The following is an 18,342-nucleotide window of genomic DNA, read 5'->3' as shown; positions in this document are numbered from 1 at the left end:
GCCTAGAAAGAGCCTGCCTGTTTATCCAAACAACCAGTCACCCTGTTCAGATAAATGGGGTCCTAATGTATTAAAAACAGAGCAATATTCAACTTCTTTACCAGTTGCCACAAAGCAGCCTTTTCCAGGTCACTACTGACACCTCTACGGACCCCTGAACTCTACACCATTACTCCCACAACTCTATCCAAAAGGATACTGACTAGGAACAGCACAAGCGTGATTGCCATATTCCAGACAGATGAACGTACAAATGGGCATCTCTCTAACTGTTAAGATTAAATGCCTGTCTGAAGAACCTGAAGAAAAGCATCTCTCAAGTAGCATAAATACATCCATTGGAAAATTAAGCCCACCTCCCTCCCACAAAAACACTTACCAGCAGTCAAGCTCATAGTTACACTGTTTTGTTTTGTTTTCTTTACTAATTAAATGTGCTAGGGCTCCTACAGCCTTGTACAGAAATTTTTATTATTTAAATAGGAATAAAGACTAGACATCATTTAGATCTTTTAAGTGAATTTCCTTCTTTTGGTACTACATCTGGTTGTTAGCTGTACTGACAGCATTCATATTACGTAAAATTCACAAGACTATAGCGTATAACTCTCCACTCCTGAGGCAAAGGGCCTGATTATTTTTCTAAACTGGGATTTCAGCCAATGGACACTGGGGAATTTGGCGCTCTATGTCCATAATCATGCTCCAAAATGAAGAGATTTTAAAATCTGGGGGATTTATAAAGCAGGAATCATTGAGTTGGCATCAAGATTTATAGAAACTTCTCGTTTGGTTTTACAGTAATTACAGGAGTGAAAGCTCAGCTAGATTGCCTGGACAGATGTGGCCAAGACACCCAGGCTACAATGCCAGTGACAAATGGTTAACTGATAAGAAGAAATGGAGAGGGCGACAGACTGAAGAACAGGTCAATATCATGCTGTCATGAAGCCATTTGAGAACCATAATTAATCTATTACTCACCTGGCATCATCATTCATTGTACAGTGGTCAATAGGTGCCATGAAGCTCACCAGTTTGCTATGGACATGATACCTGAATAAGGCAGGAAATAAACAGACAGCACATTAGTAACTATTAAAGAAAAGGAAATGCCATTGCCTGCACTGAAATGTCCCAGTCCCCGAAATGGAAACGCCGGCTCCCTTGTTGGCTAATGCTTAATGACTCTCTATTTCGAGTCGGCAGTTTTTCCATCCTTCCTAACGTTAACAAGAGGGGAATAAAAGTCAGATGATAACATATGCCACATGGTGGATGAGCAATAATAAACCAATCACTTTTTGTCACAGCCAAAAGCGAAACACTCCAGCGTCCTTGAGCAGTATACTTGAACCTGAACTTTAACCCAAGACAGAAAACTCTGACGAATCAAAGACTCTCCCCTAACAGTGTCTTAGGCTAGGTCTACACTACCCGCCTGAATCGGCGGGTAGAAATCGATCTCTCAGGGATCGAATTATCGCGTCTTGTCGGGACGTGACAATCGATCCCCGAATCGACGCTCTTACTCCACCAGTGGAGGTGGGAGTAAGTGCCATCGACAGGGAGCCGCGGAGGGCGATTTTGCCACTGTCCTCACAGCGGGGTAAGTTGGCTCCGATAGGTCGAATTCAGCTATGCTATTCGTGTAGCTGAATTTGCGTATCTTAAATCGCCCCCCCCCCGTAGTGAAGACCTGCCCTCAGTCACTCTTTAGTACTGGTGCCCAAACAAAAAGCCACTGGTGGGAGCAGGGTTAGATTACTAGAGGCTTTCCCACAATACCAGTCTCCCTTCATGAATTATTATTATCTGTCATGGTAGGACCTAGACGCTCCAGCCAAGATTGAGGCTCCATTGGGCTAGCGGCTATATAAACGTAGTAAGAGACAGCCCCTCTCCTGGACAATTTACAGTATAAAAAGACCAGACAGACAAAGGGGTGGGAACAACAGAGGCACAGGGAGGTGAAGTCATTTGCCCAAAGTCACACATTTGCAGAGCTCCTGACTCCAAGTCCAGTTACTTGTCCACTAGAACAAGCTGCCTCCCCAGAATACACTGCACCTGTGAGCGCCCAATCCCCAGTTTGTTTTTCCCACTAGGTCAGAAGTCTTGCAGAAGTCTGTCCACCCCTCACGCTCCGGGAGCTGCTAAATAAAATCTAAACAGACTACACAGGAACTCAGAACAGGCCACTGATTTTACACCCTTAGTCTTTAGAGCAGGCGATTCCAACCCAGCAGTTTTCTATGTAAAGTATTCTGCTGGCTCCCCAAGTCCGAAACGCTTTACCCAAGTCATTCCTATTCTTACATCTTGATGAATAGCAGGCAAAAGGATTCACAAACCACCTTTCCACTTGGGCACCTTTACACTCCTTTTTGTTCTCTTATCCAGGAACATTCCCTGGAGAGAGTTTTAGCTCGCATGAATATCGCAGAATGGCTCTTCATGCAAATAACCACATTCACCCTCGAACATGGACCTTTGTGCACAAACACGGGTCTTTGTCATTCCTCATTGAAGCAATCGCCCTCTTATAATGTTGCAGAGTCATCCAATCAGGGAACAATACTGTGACTTGGGGCAAACAAATGCCACAAATGACAAAAAAATCAACAGGATGAAATGTGAAACAAGAGAACGTATTTCACTCTATGGGTTCACTTAAGTGATATTGACAATTAATGCATTCATACAAATCACAGTATGTTCAGGGACAATTTGTGAATTGTAAAAAAGGGCTTAATTACACTAATAAATTGTCCACCACTAATTGTCTGCCCAGTTACTCTCACACTTTTAAAATGTGAGCTTCCAAAACCCCAGTCTATCAGATATAAAGTATTAAATTACAGACACCGTGAGACATCCCAAGTCACAGCTGCCCAATTATTCCATGACAAGTAGAAATCTATAACTCAGATATCCACTCAGGAAGCGATATGGTCTAGTGGGTGAGAGAAGGGATTTGGGAGACAGGACTCCCGGTTCTTTTTCTGCCAAGACGAACTGTGTGACTGTAGGCAAGTCTCACTTTACCCTTTGGTCCCTCAGTTTCCCCATCTGTGAAATGGGGATAGCACTCATCTCCCTCACTGGAGTACTAAGAGGCCAGGTGCTTTAAAAATGCTTAGAGAATCCTCGACGGCATCTTGCACTTACACAGCGCCCTTCATCCCAACATCTTAAAGCACAGAAAGGTACGGAAAGCCAGTATGATGATGATGGACTACAATGATAAGTAACAGCAATTAATACTTAGTGCTTACATAGCACGTTTCGCACCTGGATCTCAAAGTGCTTTACAAAAGATAAGTGACATTTATCCACGTTCTGCAGAGGAGGAAATGGAAGTGCAGAGAGATTTAGTGAATCACTCAAGACACACACACACACACACACGCACAGAGTGACCCAGTGGCAGAGCCAAAAATTGAACCTAGTCTGCCTGGAAAGATGATAGGATTTAATTGTGCATTAATCACATACATCAGCAAATGCATATTTTCTTCTTTTCTATACATTTATATTTTTTCCCCTGGGTCAGTGCAACTCTTGTTTAAAAAGGCAGCTAACATGTAACAAGCCACGGATGCGGAGGGATTTCTGATCTCTCAAGAATTCCGAAGTGCATGGATCACACACAAAGAGAGACTTGCCCCATTATTCCTAAAGGTTTATGAGTCTGACTCAGTTGTGTGATGTTGTCAGTAGTTTTGACTGAATCATGAATATATCCAATTATGTGTGATGCTGACAGAATAGAATATTGATAGTCAATAATTACAGGCTTTTCAGGCCAACAAAGTAGCTCGTCCCTCTTTTAATAAATTATTTTACGACATCTATCTTAAAAATGGCTATGCCAGGCCTGACCCACACTGACTCCACTGACTTTCTATCAGATGCCATCTAAACTCAAGATTTATAGTTTACTCACAAAAGGCTGGTTAATGTTGCAGATTTTTCAGGAAGCAGTGCAGCTTTCCAGCGTGCCTCTGTGCTACAAATCCCTCCTCCACTACAAATCATGCAGTCACTCTGAACTCAGGGAGAGTAATGCACCTGCTCTGCAAAGGGGAACAAATCCAGCTCCTCTACACACTTTCCATCCTCACCCCACAACCTGGAAGAGTTTGCAAATGCAAACATTAGAAGGAAAAGGTCACAAATTTTAGTGACTACGGGCCAGATCCGCAAAATAATTTAAGTGCCTAAAAATGCAGATAAGTGGCTAGTGGGACTTACAAGAGCACCTAACCCAGACAGGCACCTAACTCCCATTGAAAGTTTATTAAAAAATATTACCTCACTCACCTCATCTTTACTGAAAGTCTACCACAATTAGGTGCCTAACACAGGCATATGCACCTATCTGCATCTTTAGGCAACTAAATACCTTTGTAAATCTAGCCCTAAAGGATTTAGGAGCACAAGTCCCATTCACTTTCATTGGGACTTGTGGCCCTCAATCTCTTAGGCATTTCTGAAAGTCTTTCCCTGACATTTTTTATGCCCAGTGAAACATTCTTGTAAAGACTGATTTGGGCAATTCCCGCTCTGATTATATCCAATTGATCACTAGTTCTAGATTCATTAAAAGCTTCCTCCCCCAACGGGCATGTCTCAAAGCAACATCATCTACCTTGCAAGGACAAAACAAGTCTGGCAAAGCATTTTGGTGCCAAAACAGGGCAGTCGGGTTACAACTGATGAAACAAGAGCTACTTCTCTGTAGTTTGAAGAAGCGGCCACTCACCGGATTTTCCTTCCTTTGCTGGCTTTTCGGTCCACTTTCTTCTGTATTTTGCTTCGTAACTTCTGGATGGCCAGCCACTGCCTGGGGAATCCAAAGTGGTGGTTACGTATCATTGCTAGGGCTGTTTTATCAGGCCAATTTTTAGGAAGAATCACAAGGTGACAATGGTAAAAAACATGGAAATGCAGTTTTAAAAGCTCAAATGCCCACAGCATTGTTCTTCGCCCTAAAGTTGGTACCCTAAATAACTGTGGCACTGTCCATCACCTGAGCCCTGTATAGGACCCCACTGCAAACTAACGCTGCCCTCGTTTTCATTAGCACACACCAGTCTCCCTGTACTACATACTGAAATGCCCCTGAGGAGGAGTATATAGCTACAAACAGGAGAGCACAGGGAACCTTAGAGACTAAGGGCTTATGTGTAGATGACCACGGACACTGGCAGATCTCAGGGGCTGAAGCCCCAGCCATTCTGTGGGAGACAGATAAGTCAGCTTGGTCTTGATGCAATGATTAATATTCAGTGGGAATTCATGTCCAGTGTGCAGGAAAAAGCCACAGCGGGTACAATCTGGCACTATGTTTTTATTATTTCTTGGCTATTGATAATTTTTTTTAAAGAAAGAATCTTTAGAATTCAAAAGATTTTCTTCATCAAACAGAAATGCTAAGGCCAGTAAAAACCCTTAAAGGATTACTGCATTTTTTTGTTTTTGTTTGTTTGTTTCAACAGCTATTACAATAAGTTGTATTTTGTATAAAAAACGCACGCAGTAGAATAGATTGTTTACCTATCTCCTTTTATCATAAGCTACATATGTAGCTGGTTCTTTAAGTGGGGAGGGCTATACTAACTTCATAAACAGATTTAACGTTATACAGCAGTTCCGTTTGAATTAGTTTCCTTCCAGGCTTTTGGAAAGCGAATATAAAATTACAAGCGAGTGTTTCTTTCCCACTACCTCTGACTATAATAACTGGCAAATCCCCCACCAAAACCACTGCATAATGTTAAGTGCATTTCTTAATAAAAACAAACAAAAGGAAAGCAACAAGCAAATTCAGAAAGTGCTGCTTATTCCCCATCACTGTTTAGAAGGGAGGATTCAATTCCTCAAACAGAGCTTGCTCAAGTCAAAGAAGTTTCCACAGGGGGAAATAAACTGCTACTAGTTACAAACATTTTTTTTTAAAAAAGAAACAAGCGTCCTCTTACCTGATTTATACAATGAAAACCCAATATCAGGGGGGAAAATCTAGCAAAATCCAATTACCGCAATCTTAATATAATCTTAATTACTGTAATCTATTTTATTGTAAAGTCAGATAAATGTACAATGTAATCACAACTTAAATGCAATTTTGGCTATGCCACATTAAATTATAGTGAATAGCTTTCCATAATATTTCAGACATACACAAAATAAATTTGACCTACGGCACTAAACTTCAAGTCATATTTCAGATGGATAAAAAGTTATTTCACCAACACAAAATTTCATAAAGCATTTTCCCTTCCTTTCCCCCTATACACACACATCCCCATATCACTTTTCAGTGGAGAATTCTATTCTATCGTTTTCAGCTTTCCTTTCCTTTTACGCTTTTCTAAATTATGGCCTATGGCTATTTAAATGTATACTGTTCATTAAGCAGTATTTGGAATGTTCTGTATTTTCTAGCCACAGAATTAGACTGAGAAATAAGAGCTCCCTCTCAAAGAATACATTTTATTTTTGGCACATAGGAAACATTCCCGTCTGCTGTTTTAATTGTACTGTACCTTTTCTCTTTTTAAAAAACAAACAAACAAAAAAACAGCAGGGAAGGTGCATACAAGGGAACCCTACATTATACAGCAAGTTTGATTCTTTATATGATGACAAATCAGAGTTCATAATCTGATCCCAAATTTCACCAGTCGCTTCATCTAGAGCACATCTAGAGTGCAGGTGGCTTTGAAAAGAAATAAGCCTGGCTGCAAAAGAGTAATAATGCTTTCAGGCATCATCTTTAACCCATTACTTATTATTGGGGTGATTTATCGGTTTTATTTATTTATAACCATTCCTCTAGGTGCTGCACCAACAACTGAATTCAATAGTTCCAAAGTTTGTTACAAGACTTGTTACAAGCTCAGTACAAGAGCTGTTGCTGCATATCCCAGCCACCTCCATCCTCCTCCCCACTCTCCGCCCCTATCAAGCCCCCTTACCTCTCCAAGTTTGGGCAAACCAGTGGGGCCCTGCAACACGAAGGCCAGCAAATACAAGTTCTGGCAGTCCAGAGCCATAGAGTCCTACTGAGAATACCCTGCCTAGCTGATAGTATGCCATTGCTTTTAACCAATCATCTTATTACACCCAACTGCTCTCCATAAAGTCAATGGCAAAAACGTACTTTAACACTGCACCTCATATTCTTCATAGTGTTATTATTATATGACATGATTATGGCATAATTATGATGCATTTTGTACAAGATAAGTCATGTGAGGTGTCATTGGAAAAGTTATGATTTGCTGAAGATGATTATCCTATTTGTAGACATGGATCATTTTTGTATCTGAAGTTACGAATATTGACTGTGTATCTGTATTTCCAATGTAGTTACACCTGGGTAACGCCCACTAGCCAAGATGCTTTCAGTCTAGATTGTGGGTGAGGAAGGGCCTAGTCAGGGCAATGAGCCATTAGGGAAAACAATAGGTCTTAGGAGAAACTTATCCATCACCTGGTGAGCCTTCTTGAGAAGTCTCCAGACAGCCTGTAAGTAATGGCTGCTATGACTTAGCAAGGTATACAAGGGCTTGACTAAGCCACATGACTCTGGACTCCATCTTGGGATGTCCGTGTTTTTCCACAAACTGAGGTTTGGGACAAAGGGTTCCCGCCATATGCTCAAGCTAATAAGGCAGGAAGTGACATCATCGGTGGTTCTTCACTCCTCACACAAGAAGATTCCTGGAAACACCTGAGGAACAAAGACTGAACTATGGGAAGTGCTGGACCCAGGCTAAAGGGATTTCTAACCTGTGTTTGAACACCTGGGGATTCCAAGCTGCAAAGCAAGGGTAGCTGGTGCCTTAAGAATCTTCAGCCTGCTTGTATCATCAGCCAGGGTGAGAATTTGCTAATTCATATCCTATCGTTCTAGTATCTTCGACTTAGTTTGCGTTTTTGTTTATTTACTAGGTAATCTGCTTTGATCTGTTTGCTATCTCTTATAATCACTTAAAATCTATCTTGTGTAGTTAATAAACTTGTTTTTGCTTTAGCTAAACCAATGAGCTGGAGTGAAGTGCATGGGAAATCATAGCTCTCGGGGCAAAGGCTGTTGCATATTCCTCTCCACCTTGAGGAGTGGGGGGTGAACTCTATGAGCTTGCGCTGTACAGTTCCCTGTACAGTGCAAGACAGTATAATTTTGGGTTTATGCTCCAGAGGGGGGATGTGCCTGGGGAGTTGAGAGTTACTTTGGCTTTAGCCTTTCTACTGTTGGTTCGTGACGTGGCTAGTCAAAGAGCCTGCATATAACTGCAGCTGGGTGTGTCCCTACCTGTGTGAATGCTGGTGAAAGTGTAGGACTGGGAGTGGGTCTGCAGCTTGTCACACCAGCAGAGTGAGAGAGGGAACCCAGGCTGGTGAATCAGAAGGCTCAGTGGTACCCCAGTCTCAGGGGCACCCCGGAGGGAACCCGTCACACATAAAGAAGCAGGATTGGGAACTTTTACACTCATGGAATCAAAGTGGCTGTGGAGTGAAGCTAGTTACAGAGCATACAGACAGCTACAGCTCATCACTTACCTGCCCATGGCCACCTGATCGTTGGGATCCAGCGAACTGGTTTTCCGTTCTATAAGTTCTCGAAGGAGCTAGAGGAGGGAAAAGAATAACCAAATGTAAAAGCACATTAAACACAGGTCAGCACTGAGTCTGAGATTTTCAAAGGAGCCTAAGGAAGTTGGGTGGAATTTGTGTACCTCACAGCTTTAATTTTTTATTTTTATGTTTTAGAAACCCTGTCCACATACCAAAGGCATTATTGTTTTCTTAGCCACTGCTAGCTTTAAAAGACAGCAGGAATTTTGAGTGACGTGGCGGGGACTATGCCGAAAAAAGTACAATCAATAAAACAAAACCCAGTGGCAAAAGAGCAGGTGAATTCATATTAACCCCTTCTTTAGAAAAGAAAAAAAAACCATGACTGGAGCATATAACTGAAGGCCATTAGGAAGACTTATTGTGCTACAGTTAATTTCAAATGGATCAATGACTAGTGCAGCATTCCCTTCATCATTTTATGATTAGTTTATCCCGCCTCATCGGTATCAACTGAGAAGGTCAGGCAGCTATAGAAGGGAAGGATGCTGTAGCACACTGGATCAAACATTAGTCTCCCACCAATGGGTCGATGAACTGGTGATCTTAAGTCTAAATGAGTGGGATGGTGGTGGATCAGCCAGTGCTGGCCAGTAACTGAAAACGCCAAGCCATCCTGGAGAATTCAGCACCATTTCTTAGGGGAGCTTAAGGAGTGAAGTAGGCTGAAGATTACAGGCCATGATCTGAGTTGGGCATCCAGGCACTCTCGTAATACAAACAGTGCAGTCCTAGGTGGTGTATGACGGTGCAGCTCATGGGAGCATAGTGTGGAACTGTCATACAAAATAAGATCAATAGCGGGTAGCGTAACCTGTCTGCCAGTTCCAGATCGTCAGAGGAATCTTTCTCTCTCTGTGTATACGATAGATAGATAGATAGATAGATAGATAGATAGATAGATAGATAGATAGATGTGTGAGTGAGAGTTTGGCCCTTATACTAGGCAAATATGCAAAAACATGCCCAAGACAGGAAGTTTATTTCTACCTACACTAGGGTGACCAGACAGCAAGTGTGAAAAATCAGGACGGGGGTGGGGAGGTAATAGGCACTTATATTAGACAAAGCCCCAAATATCAGGACTGACCCTATAAAATCGGGATATCTGGTCACCCTAACCTACACACAGACACACACACACCATTTTTATTTCATCTAATCCCATTGCAAATATTATTGTCTTGACTGGAATTGCACCCACTTAGAGAACTTGGTCCTATGCTAAGCAACTTCCCTCAGACTCCTTTTCCCTCCATGAGACCAGTGTATTGCAACATCTGGCTACCCAATGCCTCCCTTCATTTACAATTAGCAGTGATCTCGGAGGGGCTCCCACTGTCCGAACTGAAAGGAAGATATTGAGTGCAGGGCCGGCTCCAGGCACCAGCCCAGCAAGCAGGTGCTTGGAGCGGCCAACGGGAAGGGGCGGCACGTCGGGCTCTTTCAGCGGCAATTCGGTGGCAGGTCCCTCAGTCCCTCTCGGAGGGAAGGACCTGCTGCCGAATTGCCGGCGAAGAAGAAAGCGGCGCGGTGGAGCTGCCGCTGATTGCGATCGCGGCTTTTTTTTTTCCCCCGCAGCTTGGGGCGGCAAAAACCCTGGAGCCAGCCCTGATTGAGTGGCTTTTGGCAGGGGGGAAAAAAAATGGAACTGCAGAAAAAGTGGTGCTTCTACAATGAATTCTATACAAAATAAGAGTCACACCCTGGTAAGGCAATCACATTTGCTCTGAGGATCAGCAAGGCAGAATGCTTTACAGCCAGCATACAGATGCTAAAACAGGCTTTCCTATTTCCTTTCCAAGTTCTGGGGGAAACGGTTGGGTTTTATCTGTGTGTTTTCCTGCAGCCAGTAGGGTGTCGCATGCAGTCTTCTGGGATACCTGACCAATGTCTGTTTAACACCACAAGTGATATATTATATGCTGTATAGTTTGTGTACAGAACAAAAATAAATACAACGTGACCTCCCAACTTGCAGACTTCCCAAAATGTCACTGTTTCATTCATGGTGAATGAATTGAAGTACAGAGTTCCTGTTGTGATAACTGGGCCTACAAATGTACTCTAATTTGCACTTAACTGTAAAAAGTATGTGAAGGTTCATAAGATGTCACAATAACCTATAACAACAAATATTGATGGGAAAAAGAGACAGAGACTATCAACAAAAGGACCTACTGAGATGGTTCAAGGACTATGTCAAAATCATGCTTGGCAAAAACAGAAGATGTGGAACCAGAAATTAATGAACCAAAATTGGAGTGTCAGATATTAGGTCCAATTGGTGGACAAAATAATGAGGGGATGAGCTATTCTACCCATCGCTCTCTTTTTGGGTTCATAAAGGAGGACACTTTGGGGGAGAAATAGAAAGAACAAATGGAAACTACTGATGAGAACTTCATCATCATGGCTGTCACCCCCACTGTCTACTGGGACCTGGGACCATCTTTGTCCTCATCCTGAGGGACACCCTGACCAGTTCGGCCAAAGAGAGGTATCAAGATGACATCACTACCCCAACCAACTTCAACAGACTCCCCAACACCACCTGAGATGAAACGGAATCAGACTTTAACAACAGCTGCAGCTCATCTCAACTAACATCTTCTCTTTTCCCCCAAAGGACAGATATCACCATCGTTGATACCATCTAAGAGATTGTCAGACGGGGGGGGGTTTCCTTCTAAAACTCTCTCCAGTTAACAGGAAAGGAAACAAGAAATGTTGTTAAAATGAAAGTCTTAATCAATGCTTAACCTTCCAAATGTTTTAACTCTATTAGTTCTTTTCTGTATTTTTAATAAAGAGTTGAAAGGATTTTTAATGGTGTTTGCACCATGGTAATAAACAGGCTGAGGTTTCTGTATACCAAACCCCAGGCCTTGTTTAACACCGTTTAATGATGGACAGTGACTGGCTTACGTTAACACCTTTGGCCCATATATTCCATCTAAATTAATACAACAGGCCCCATCTGAAACGGCATTTGAAACTCAAAAGAAACGGAAGCATCACAGAGTCTTTTTGTCTTTTGCAAAGATGTCTACGGAGGGCTTCCCCTGCCTTGTACTTCTGCACAACAGGGACAGCTGGAATCCAGTGGCCAATTGAGGTACCATAACAATTGACAGAAAGATCTCCATTCATTTCAATCAGTGCCCCCCAAAGCCCTTGAGCGAAAGGTGGGGAGAAGTCACAGCGCTGGTGCAATGCTTGCCATGCCCAAAGGAGTACATGCAGGCAAGGTGAAAGAATGAGAACATACCTGACCCCAGCTGGCAGCCAAAACTCTGGGGGCAAGAACTGTGCGACCATGATGCAACACCAAACAGATGGAGCTGCAGTTTAGTACACTCCCCTCCACCCCCAAACACTGCCGTTTACAACAGCCTGCCTTAGACTGTGCTTCCAATCACCTCTGCACAGCTGTGACATTAAAAGATGTCCTCAAGTATTGCTCTATGTAAGAAACTAATGCACTATGTGGATTCCAATGGTACAGGCAAATCACTGAAATAAGCAGGTGAAAATCACCCCCTCTTCCAAAAAAAAAGTGTTATAAATAGACTAGGCAGAATTTGATTTTTATTTTTTTAATATAATTTTGATGGATAATAATGTCTGTTTATTTTTAGCATTTTTGATTATTTAAATTTTAACAGTTGTGGAAAATTATGAGGGGTAGTCAGACATTATTTAATGACAGCAGATATAGAGATTCAAAAAGTTAAAGCTGGATAACCATTAAAACACAAATTTGTCAACTTCACATGTCAAAACATACAAAGCAAATAGCAAATCAAATTCTAACAAGTTCTCAAGCAGCATTTTTCTTACTTTGTCCATCTTTGAATTTCTATCATCATTGATGGAAATATTTCTGCGTCAGTTTGTGTATATACGATGAAATTAATGTTTACCAACATTTATTGATAAATATCTCCTGCGGGTTTTTTTTTCTCTTTTAAATGAAGTAGAGACTTAAACAACAAAAGGAAGATTTATACCCCCACCTTCAAAAGTCACACATTTTATTGCGAAAGAGAAAAGACAACTCAAGCACAATTAAGAACACCTCCCGTGATGTTTTTTCATTTGCTTATATTCAGAGATTACCACCACAGCAATTACATTTAAAAATTCAGGGACCAGAGGCCACTGGTTTATTATCACTAGAAAACAGCAAGCTATTTCTCTGCCCTGTTTATCTGATTGATTCCCAACATCTTTCTGGCACACAATCTATCAGTTTATCTCTCCCACTTCATCACAGTCACTTCTGGCAGCTAAATACAAGATCCAAATCCAGTGTTACACAGACATACGACACAGTAAACCTATGTAACACTGCTACTCTGTAAACGGCTGCCCTCAAGGCTAAGCAAAAATGGGATCTTGGTTTCTAGTCAATATTCTGTCAGAAGCAAGGTGGGAGGGAGAGTTTTAAAAACAGGAAGAAATGGTGTGGCTACATTCCAATGGTTTCTTCCTATTCTAGCAATGTCATGTTTACTGTCCCCACTTATCTTGGTTCTTTGACACAAGTGCATAGGAAAAGCTACTGGGTAGTGCTGGCAGAGACTGGGAGACTGCAGCCCAGTAATGCAATCAGCAGCTTTGAAGAATAAAAGGCAGTTTTCCTGTTCCATCCCTTCTCCACTTACTACAATGAAAATTCACGATTCCTTCCTCACGTACAGTATCCACTTACTCACAGCCTGGAAAACGCTTATATGGACATTGCCCTTTCCAGCACACAGAAGTATAAATAATTGCAATGATCTATAGCATGGGAGCAACACAGACTAGTGGATAAAGTATGGGGAGCGAGTTATGCAACTTGGGTTCTAGTCCCAACTCTGACACCAATTCACTGTATAATCTTGGGAGAGTCACCTAACCTCTTTGTGCCTCAGGTTTCCCCATATGCAAACTGGGAATATAGATCACAAATACCTCACAAGGGCATTGTTTTTTAAGACAACCTTAGTTTGTATTGCGGGGAACTGGGGGATGATTTATCCTGACAGCAAGAGAAGAGAATTGCAGAAGCCCTCTTAAGCACATTAATAGTACCCACCCCTAAAACAGTATACTATAGATGCAATTATGTAAATACACACACAGTACACACATCTACTTTATAATATACTTCCTACACGTTTCCCATATTTATTTTTTTTACTCCAAATGGTTGAGGAACAGCTCCCAGAAGCACAGATACAAGCAGTGGTACAAACTAGTGAGTTATTTTAGGTTAATCAAAAGCATCATAACTACTGCAGGTGTAACCTATTTCATTGTAAAATCATCTCTATAGAGGTCCCATCATTATCCATTCATGATGATACTACCCGTTGAGAGTATCATACTGGATTGAAACACTGGTCCACCTAGCCCAGTATCCTGGCTATAACACTGCCAGAAGCAAGTGGTGGGGGAAGAATCCCCAAAATCAGGGCCGGCTCCAGGCACCAGCCCAGCAAGCAAGTGCTTGGGGTGGCCAACGGAGAGGGGTGGCATGTCCGGCTCTTCGGCGGCGGATCCCTCACTCCCTCTCGGAGCGAAGGACCCGCCGCCAAATAGCGGCCAAAGACTGAAGCGGCAGCGGTAGAGCAGATCGCGAGCGTGGCTTTCCCCCCCCCCCCTTTTTTTCTTTTTGCTGCTTGGGGCGGCAAAAATCCTGGAGCCGGCCCTGCCCAAAATGAACATCTTTGATAAATTACAGACCCTCACTGTAATTATAACACGTCAAGTACATGCGAGTACATGTGTGACTGCATTGTGGATATCCTAAGAGCATCAAGGTAAGAAAGGCAGCAATTTATGGTAGAAGCTTTGAAAGCGTTGACAGGATCCCATCAATCGGATTCATGAGACACACACAATATATATTCTATTCATTACCTGCCCAATGTGCATGCTAACTTCTAAATCACTTACTGTTTAAACTTGCACTGAGCTCTGAATACATTTGTGGAGACGCCTTTGTTCCAAATTAGGATCCTAAAAGGCATGTTTATATATGAACACAAGATCTTGGAGGATAAATACACATGTCACTACGTTGACGAATCTCAGGCAGGAAGAGTTTCTGAAACATCAGAAATCCAAGTTCTACTTAGAATGGACTCCACTAGTCAAAACATTAACTACAAACGCCTCCTCTCTAAAGTATTTCAGTTTTCATTACAAATGCTAACTTGCAGAAGACTGTCTGCACCCAAGCACATGGTACATAAACACAAGGGGATCGTCCAATTATTTATCAGCACAGCTTCCGCAATGGTTCTGTCATTGTTTGATTGCTAATATGCATAAGAAAAAAATAATTCCAGAAGTTGCCATATCTCCATGCTCTACTGCAGCAGTTCTCAAACTGTGGGTTGGGACCCCAAAGTGGGTCGCAACGACATTTAATGGGGTTGCCAGGGCTGCCTTAGATTTCCTGGGGCCGAAACCCGAGACCCACTGCCCGGGGCCAAAGCCCAAGGGCTTCAGCCCTAGACGGCGATGCTTGGGTTACAGGCCCCCTGCCTGGGGCTGAATCCCTTTGGCTTTGGGCCTCACACACACACACACACACACACACACACACCCCTGGGGCAGCGGGGCTTGGGCGGGCTCAGGCTTCGGTCCCTCCTCCTGGGATCAGTAATTTTTGTTCTAGGAAGGGGGTCACGAAGCAATGACATTCAAGGACCCCTGCTCTATTGTGTTGCTTTGTTGAAAGGTACAATGCCAACCCTCAGACATCCATCTGGACTCTTTGTATTTGCACCGAACCTAAGCAATCTCAAGAGGGAGATGTCTTCCTGAATCCTGAATGGATTAACAGCACCACTGTGACCATAGTGTATCTAATCAACGTTGGCTCCAGACTGCATTACTGCAGGGCACTCTATAAGGAGTTTCCCTGGCACAGAACACTGTTGCTTGCCTCCTAACTGGGATGGGTCACTGAGTATATACCATTCCTGGGCACCCTCTTTGCTTCAAGGTGCAATACAAGACAGTAGGTACAATCTATACATCTCTGAGCGGTCTGGGACCTGAATATCAGAGGAGGTGCCTTTGTCATGACAGGCAAGATCAGCTGGGTTACTTCTGCTGCCATATCCTGAGATTAAACTCAAAAACTGTGCAGCAAGACATCTGCAGCAGAGGGAACTCTTCCTTCTGGTGGCTCAGCAAATCCGGAGTTTGGTGGCTAAAAGGTGCAGCTGCAGCTACACCCAAGATACACAACACGAGGTGCCTTTGTTCCTGCAGGCTTGTAACAGAATTTTTGACATGGTGGTGAGGGAGATGGATCCCTCCATTGGAGCTCTGGCCACAGATGCTCGCTAGACAGGACCGCAATGCTGCGGTGTGAGCATCAAGAGAATCCAGATGCTGCAGCAGTTGGGACACTGGTCACGGGGGTGTGGCTCTTCCATAAATTAACTGCATAAGAGCATTTGCTGTTGGAGTAAAGCAGGCATCTTTTTATCCCTTTGGGGTCTATTATTCTGCACAGAGAATCCCTCCCATTGGTGTTAATGGGGGAAAGTCACATGCAACCACAGGAGGAGACTAAAGCTTGTAAACAGCAGCACCCATGGGCCAACAGGGGCCAACAGGCCCATGGGCCGTTCAGCCGTCAGTCAAGAAAGAGCGGTTTTCTTCACCTGGGAACTGAAGGTGAAATGTTCTTTCAGTGCAGGGCAACTGCAAGATTCAAGAGATTGTGGGGGACAAAGAAGAGGGAAAGGAGAGAAAAAAACCAGGGACAGGAGGGAAATTAGGAAATGGAAAATAAAAGCCATGAAGCATCTTATTACATCTAAATAGTGTGAGTCTTAAAGTTGAAGTTATAAATCATGCTAACAATGGTTACTAAAATCAAAGTGGATGTAGCCAGAGGCTACCACTGAAAAAGTCAGTCTAGACCTGCCTGGCTGCCTCTGGTCTTTAAGGATTTGATTAGTTTTTCTGCTTTCTAGTTCATAGTCTTGCATTCAGCCCATGCTCCAGAGCCAGGTAGGGCTCAGGATACACAATGAATGATCAATTCATTTACTGAATAAAGTAACACTATTTTTTCAGCACAAGACCTAAACCACTTCCAAAGCTGTAATATTTCATTAAGCCTGGTGATTCCAGCTAAAATTTATTAGTCAAAACAGAAAACTCTCATCAGACCCCATATATTCCATTAGGAGTGATCTATGGTGTCTCCCGATGTCTAATTATTAACTAGGAAGTGTAAGTAAATCACTATCAGCATTAAGCCCTGATGTGTGAAGACAGAATTGGAGTTAAGCAATATCAGCAGTAAAAGGGTTTGATTTGAAAAATTTTCTTTTATCCACCCAACATCTCGCAACTCATTCTCCCCTTAACAAGTGAACAAAACTGTCCTTTTAGATGACCACCACCAAGTTCCATTTGTCAGTAAGAGCAATAGCTCTGAGCCCACCTAAAAGCACCTTGCCTGTCCCAAAACAGCAGCAACCTGGAGGCTAGGCGTACATTTCATAGCTATAAAGGAGTGGAGTAAAGTCATCCACATGAACGTTATTTGCTTTTGCTGCTAGGTGGTGACCTTTACATGGTTAATGGCTACACCTGTGCATGTTAGAATTCAGGTCTGGTCTACACTAAACATTTAGGCCAACGTAAGGCAGCTTACATTGACCCAATTATGTTAGTGCACACACTACAGCCTTGCCCCACTGATGTACGTGCCCTACCACTGACATAATAATGCCACCTCCACGAGAGGCGTAGCGCTTATGTCCATGTAGTTAGGGCGATACAGTGTCTGTGTAGACACTGTGTTACTTACCTCAGCTGTTAGCTGTCTTGTGAATTTCAGGGCTCCATGCTGTCAATTTCACGGCTCCAACTCTGGAGCCCTGAAACTGACAAGAAAGCCGGGCAGCTAGAGCCCAGCTGCTCCTGACTCCCCACTTCCAGCCGGGCTGCTGCCTGGAGGCTCCCCACTCCGGAAGCCAAGAATCGCAAGCAGCTGCACCCCCCACATACACTCCCAGCTGGGAGCGGGGAGCCGAGAGCCCAGGGGGCAGCTGGGGTCTGGGCAGGGAGCAGTGCAGAGCTCAGAGCCCTGGTTCTCAGCCCCCCACACTGCCCCACACAGATCAACTTAGAGCTGTAGTGCAGACATGCCCTTCGTAAAACTTCATGTTAAAATAGTGTTTTTCATCCAAGCACACCGCAAAGCAGTTGAAAGCCTTAATTAAAATTAGTAACACCCCCCTCCCCTCCCCTTGAGCCATTATGTGCCCTATGGGTAAATACAGGCACGAGAGGTCATGTGATTTGCCAAAGTTGATCTCAAGAGTTGGCGGTAGAGCCTGGAACAGAACCCAGAATTCTTGACCATGCTTCCACAAATCGGAAAATGTATCAGAATATAAGAGATCCCGAAATCCAAAATTGCTAACAAAATAGATAACCAAGATATGCACAGAGAAAAAAAAAATTAAAGGTGAGATTTTCAAAAGCAGCCAGTGTTAGCCTTGCTCATCTCTCACCCAAGTCAATGTTAAAATTTCCACTGACTTCAGTGAGAGCCGTTGGGCCACCACCGAGAGCTTTCGAAAAAGTCACCCTTAAAACACAATGGAGAAAAATGTTATCCTGGTTACGCAAAAAAGACACTCTGCCAGAAAACGCCAT

At 43.1% G+C, this 18,342-nt stretch overlaps 1 protein-coding gene across 2 annotated transcripts in view; it reads right to left on the bottom strand.

Moving 5' to 3' along the window:
* The window catches only part of AATF (apoptosis antagonizing transcription factor), an 84,309-nt gene that overhangs the window by 22,031 nt on the left and 43,936 nt on the right, over positions 1–18,342 (bottom strand). For both annotated transcript variants that reach the window (XM_054008508.1, XM_054008509.1), the window contains exons 9-11: positions 8,578–8,645; positions 4,769–4,849; positions 985–1,056 (exon numbers count right to left, since the gene is read on the bottom strand). In XM_054008508.1, the coding sequence (XP_053864483.1) occupies positions 985–1,056; positions 4,769–4,849; positions 8,578–8,645 (221 nt within the window). The remainder of the gene's footprint in view (positions 1–984; positions 1,057–4,768; positions 4,850–8,577; positions 8,646–18,342) is intronic.

The sequence above is a fragment of the Malaclemys terrapin genome, chromosome 18, assembly GCF_027887155.1.
Source record: "Malaclemys terrapin pileata isolate rMalTer1 chromosome 18, rMalTer1.hap1, whole genome shotgun sequence".
Lineage (NCBI taxonomy): Eukaryota > Metazoa > Chordata > Testudines > Emydidae > Malaclemys > Malaclemys terrapin.
Note: the sequence above shows the minus strand (reverse complement) of the source record. Positions and strands in the feature narration are given on the sequence as shown.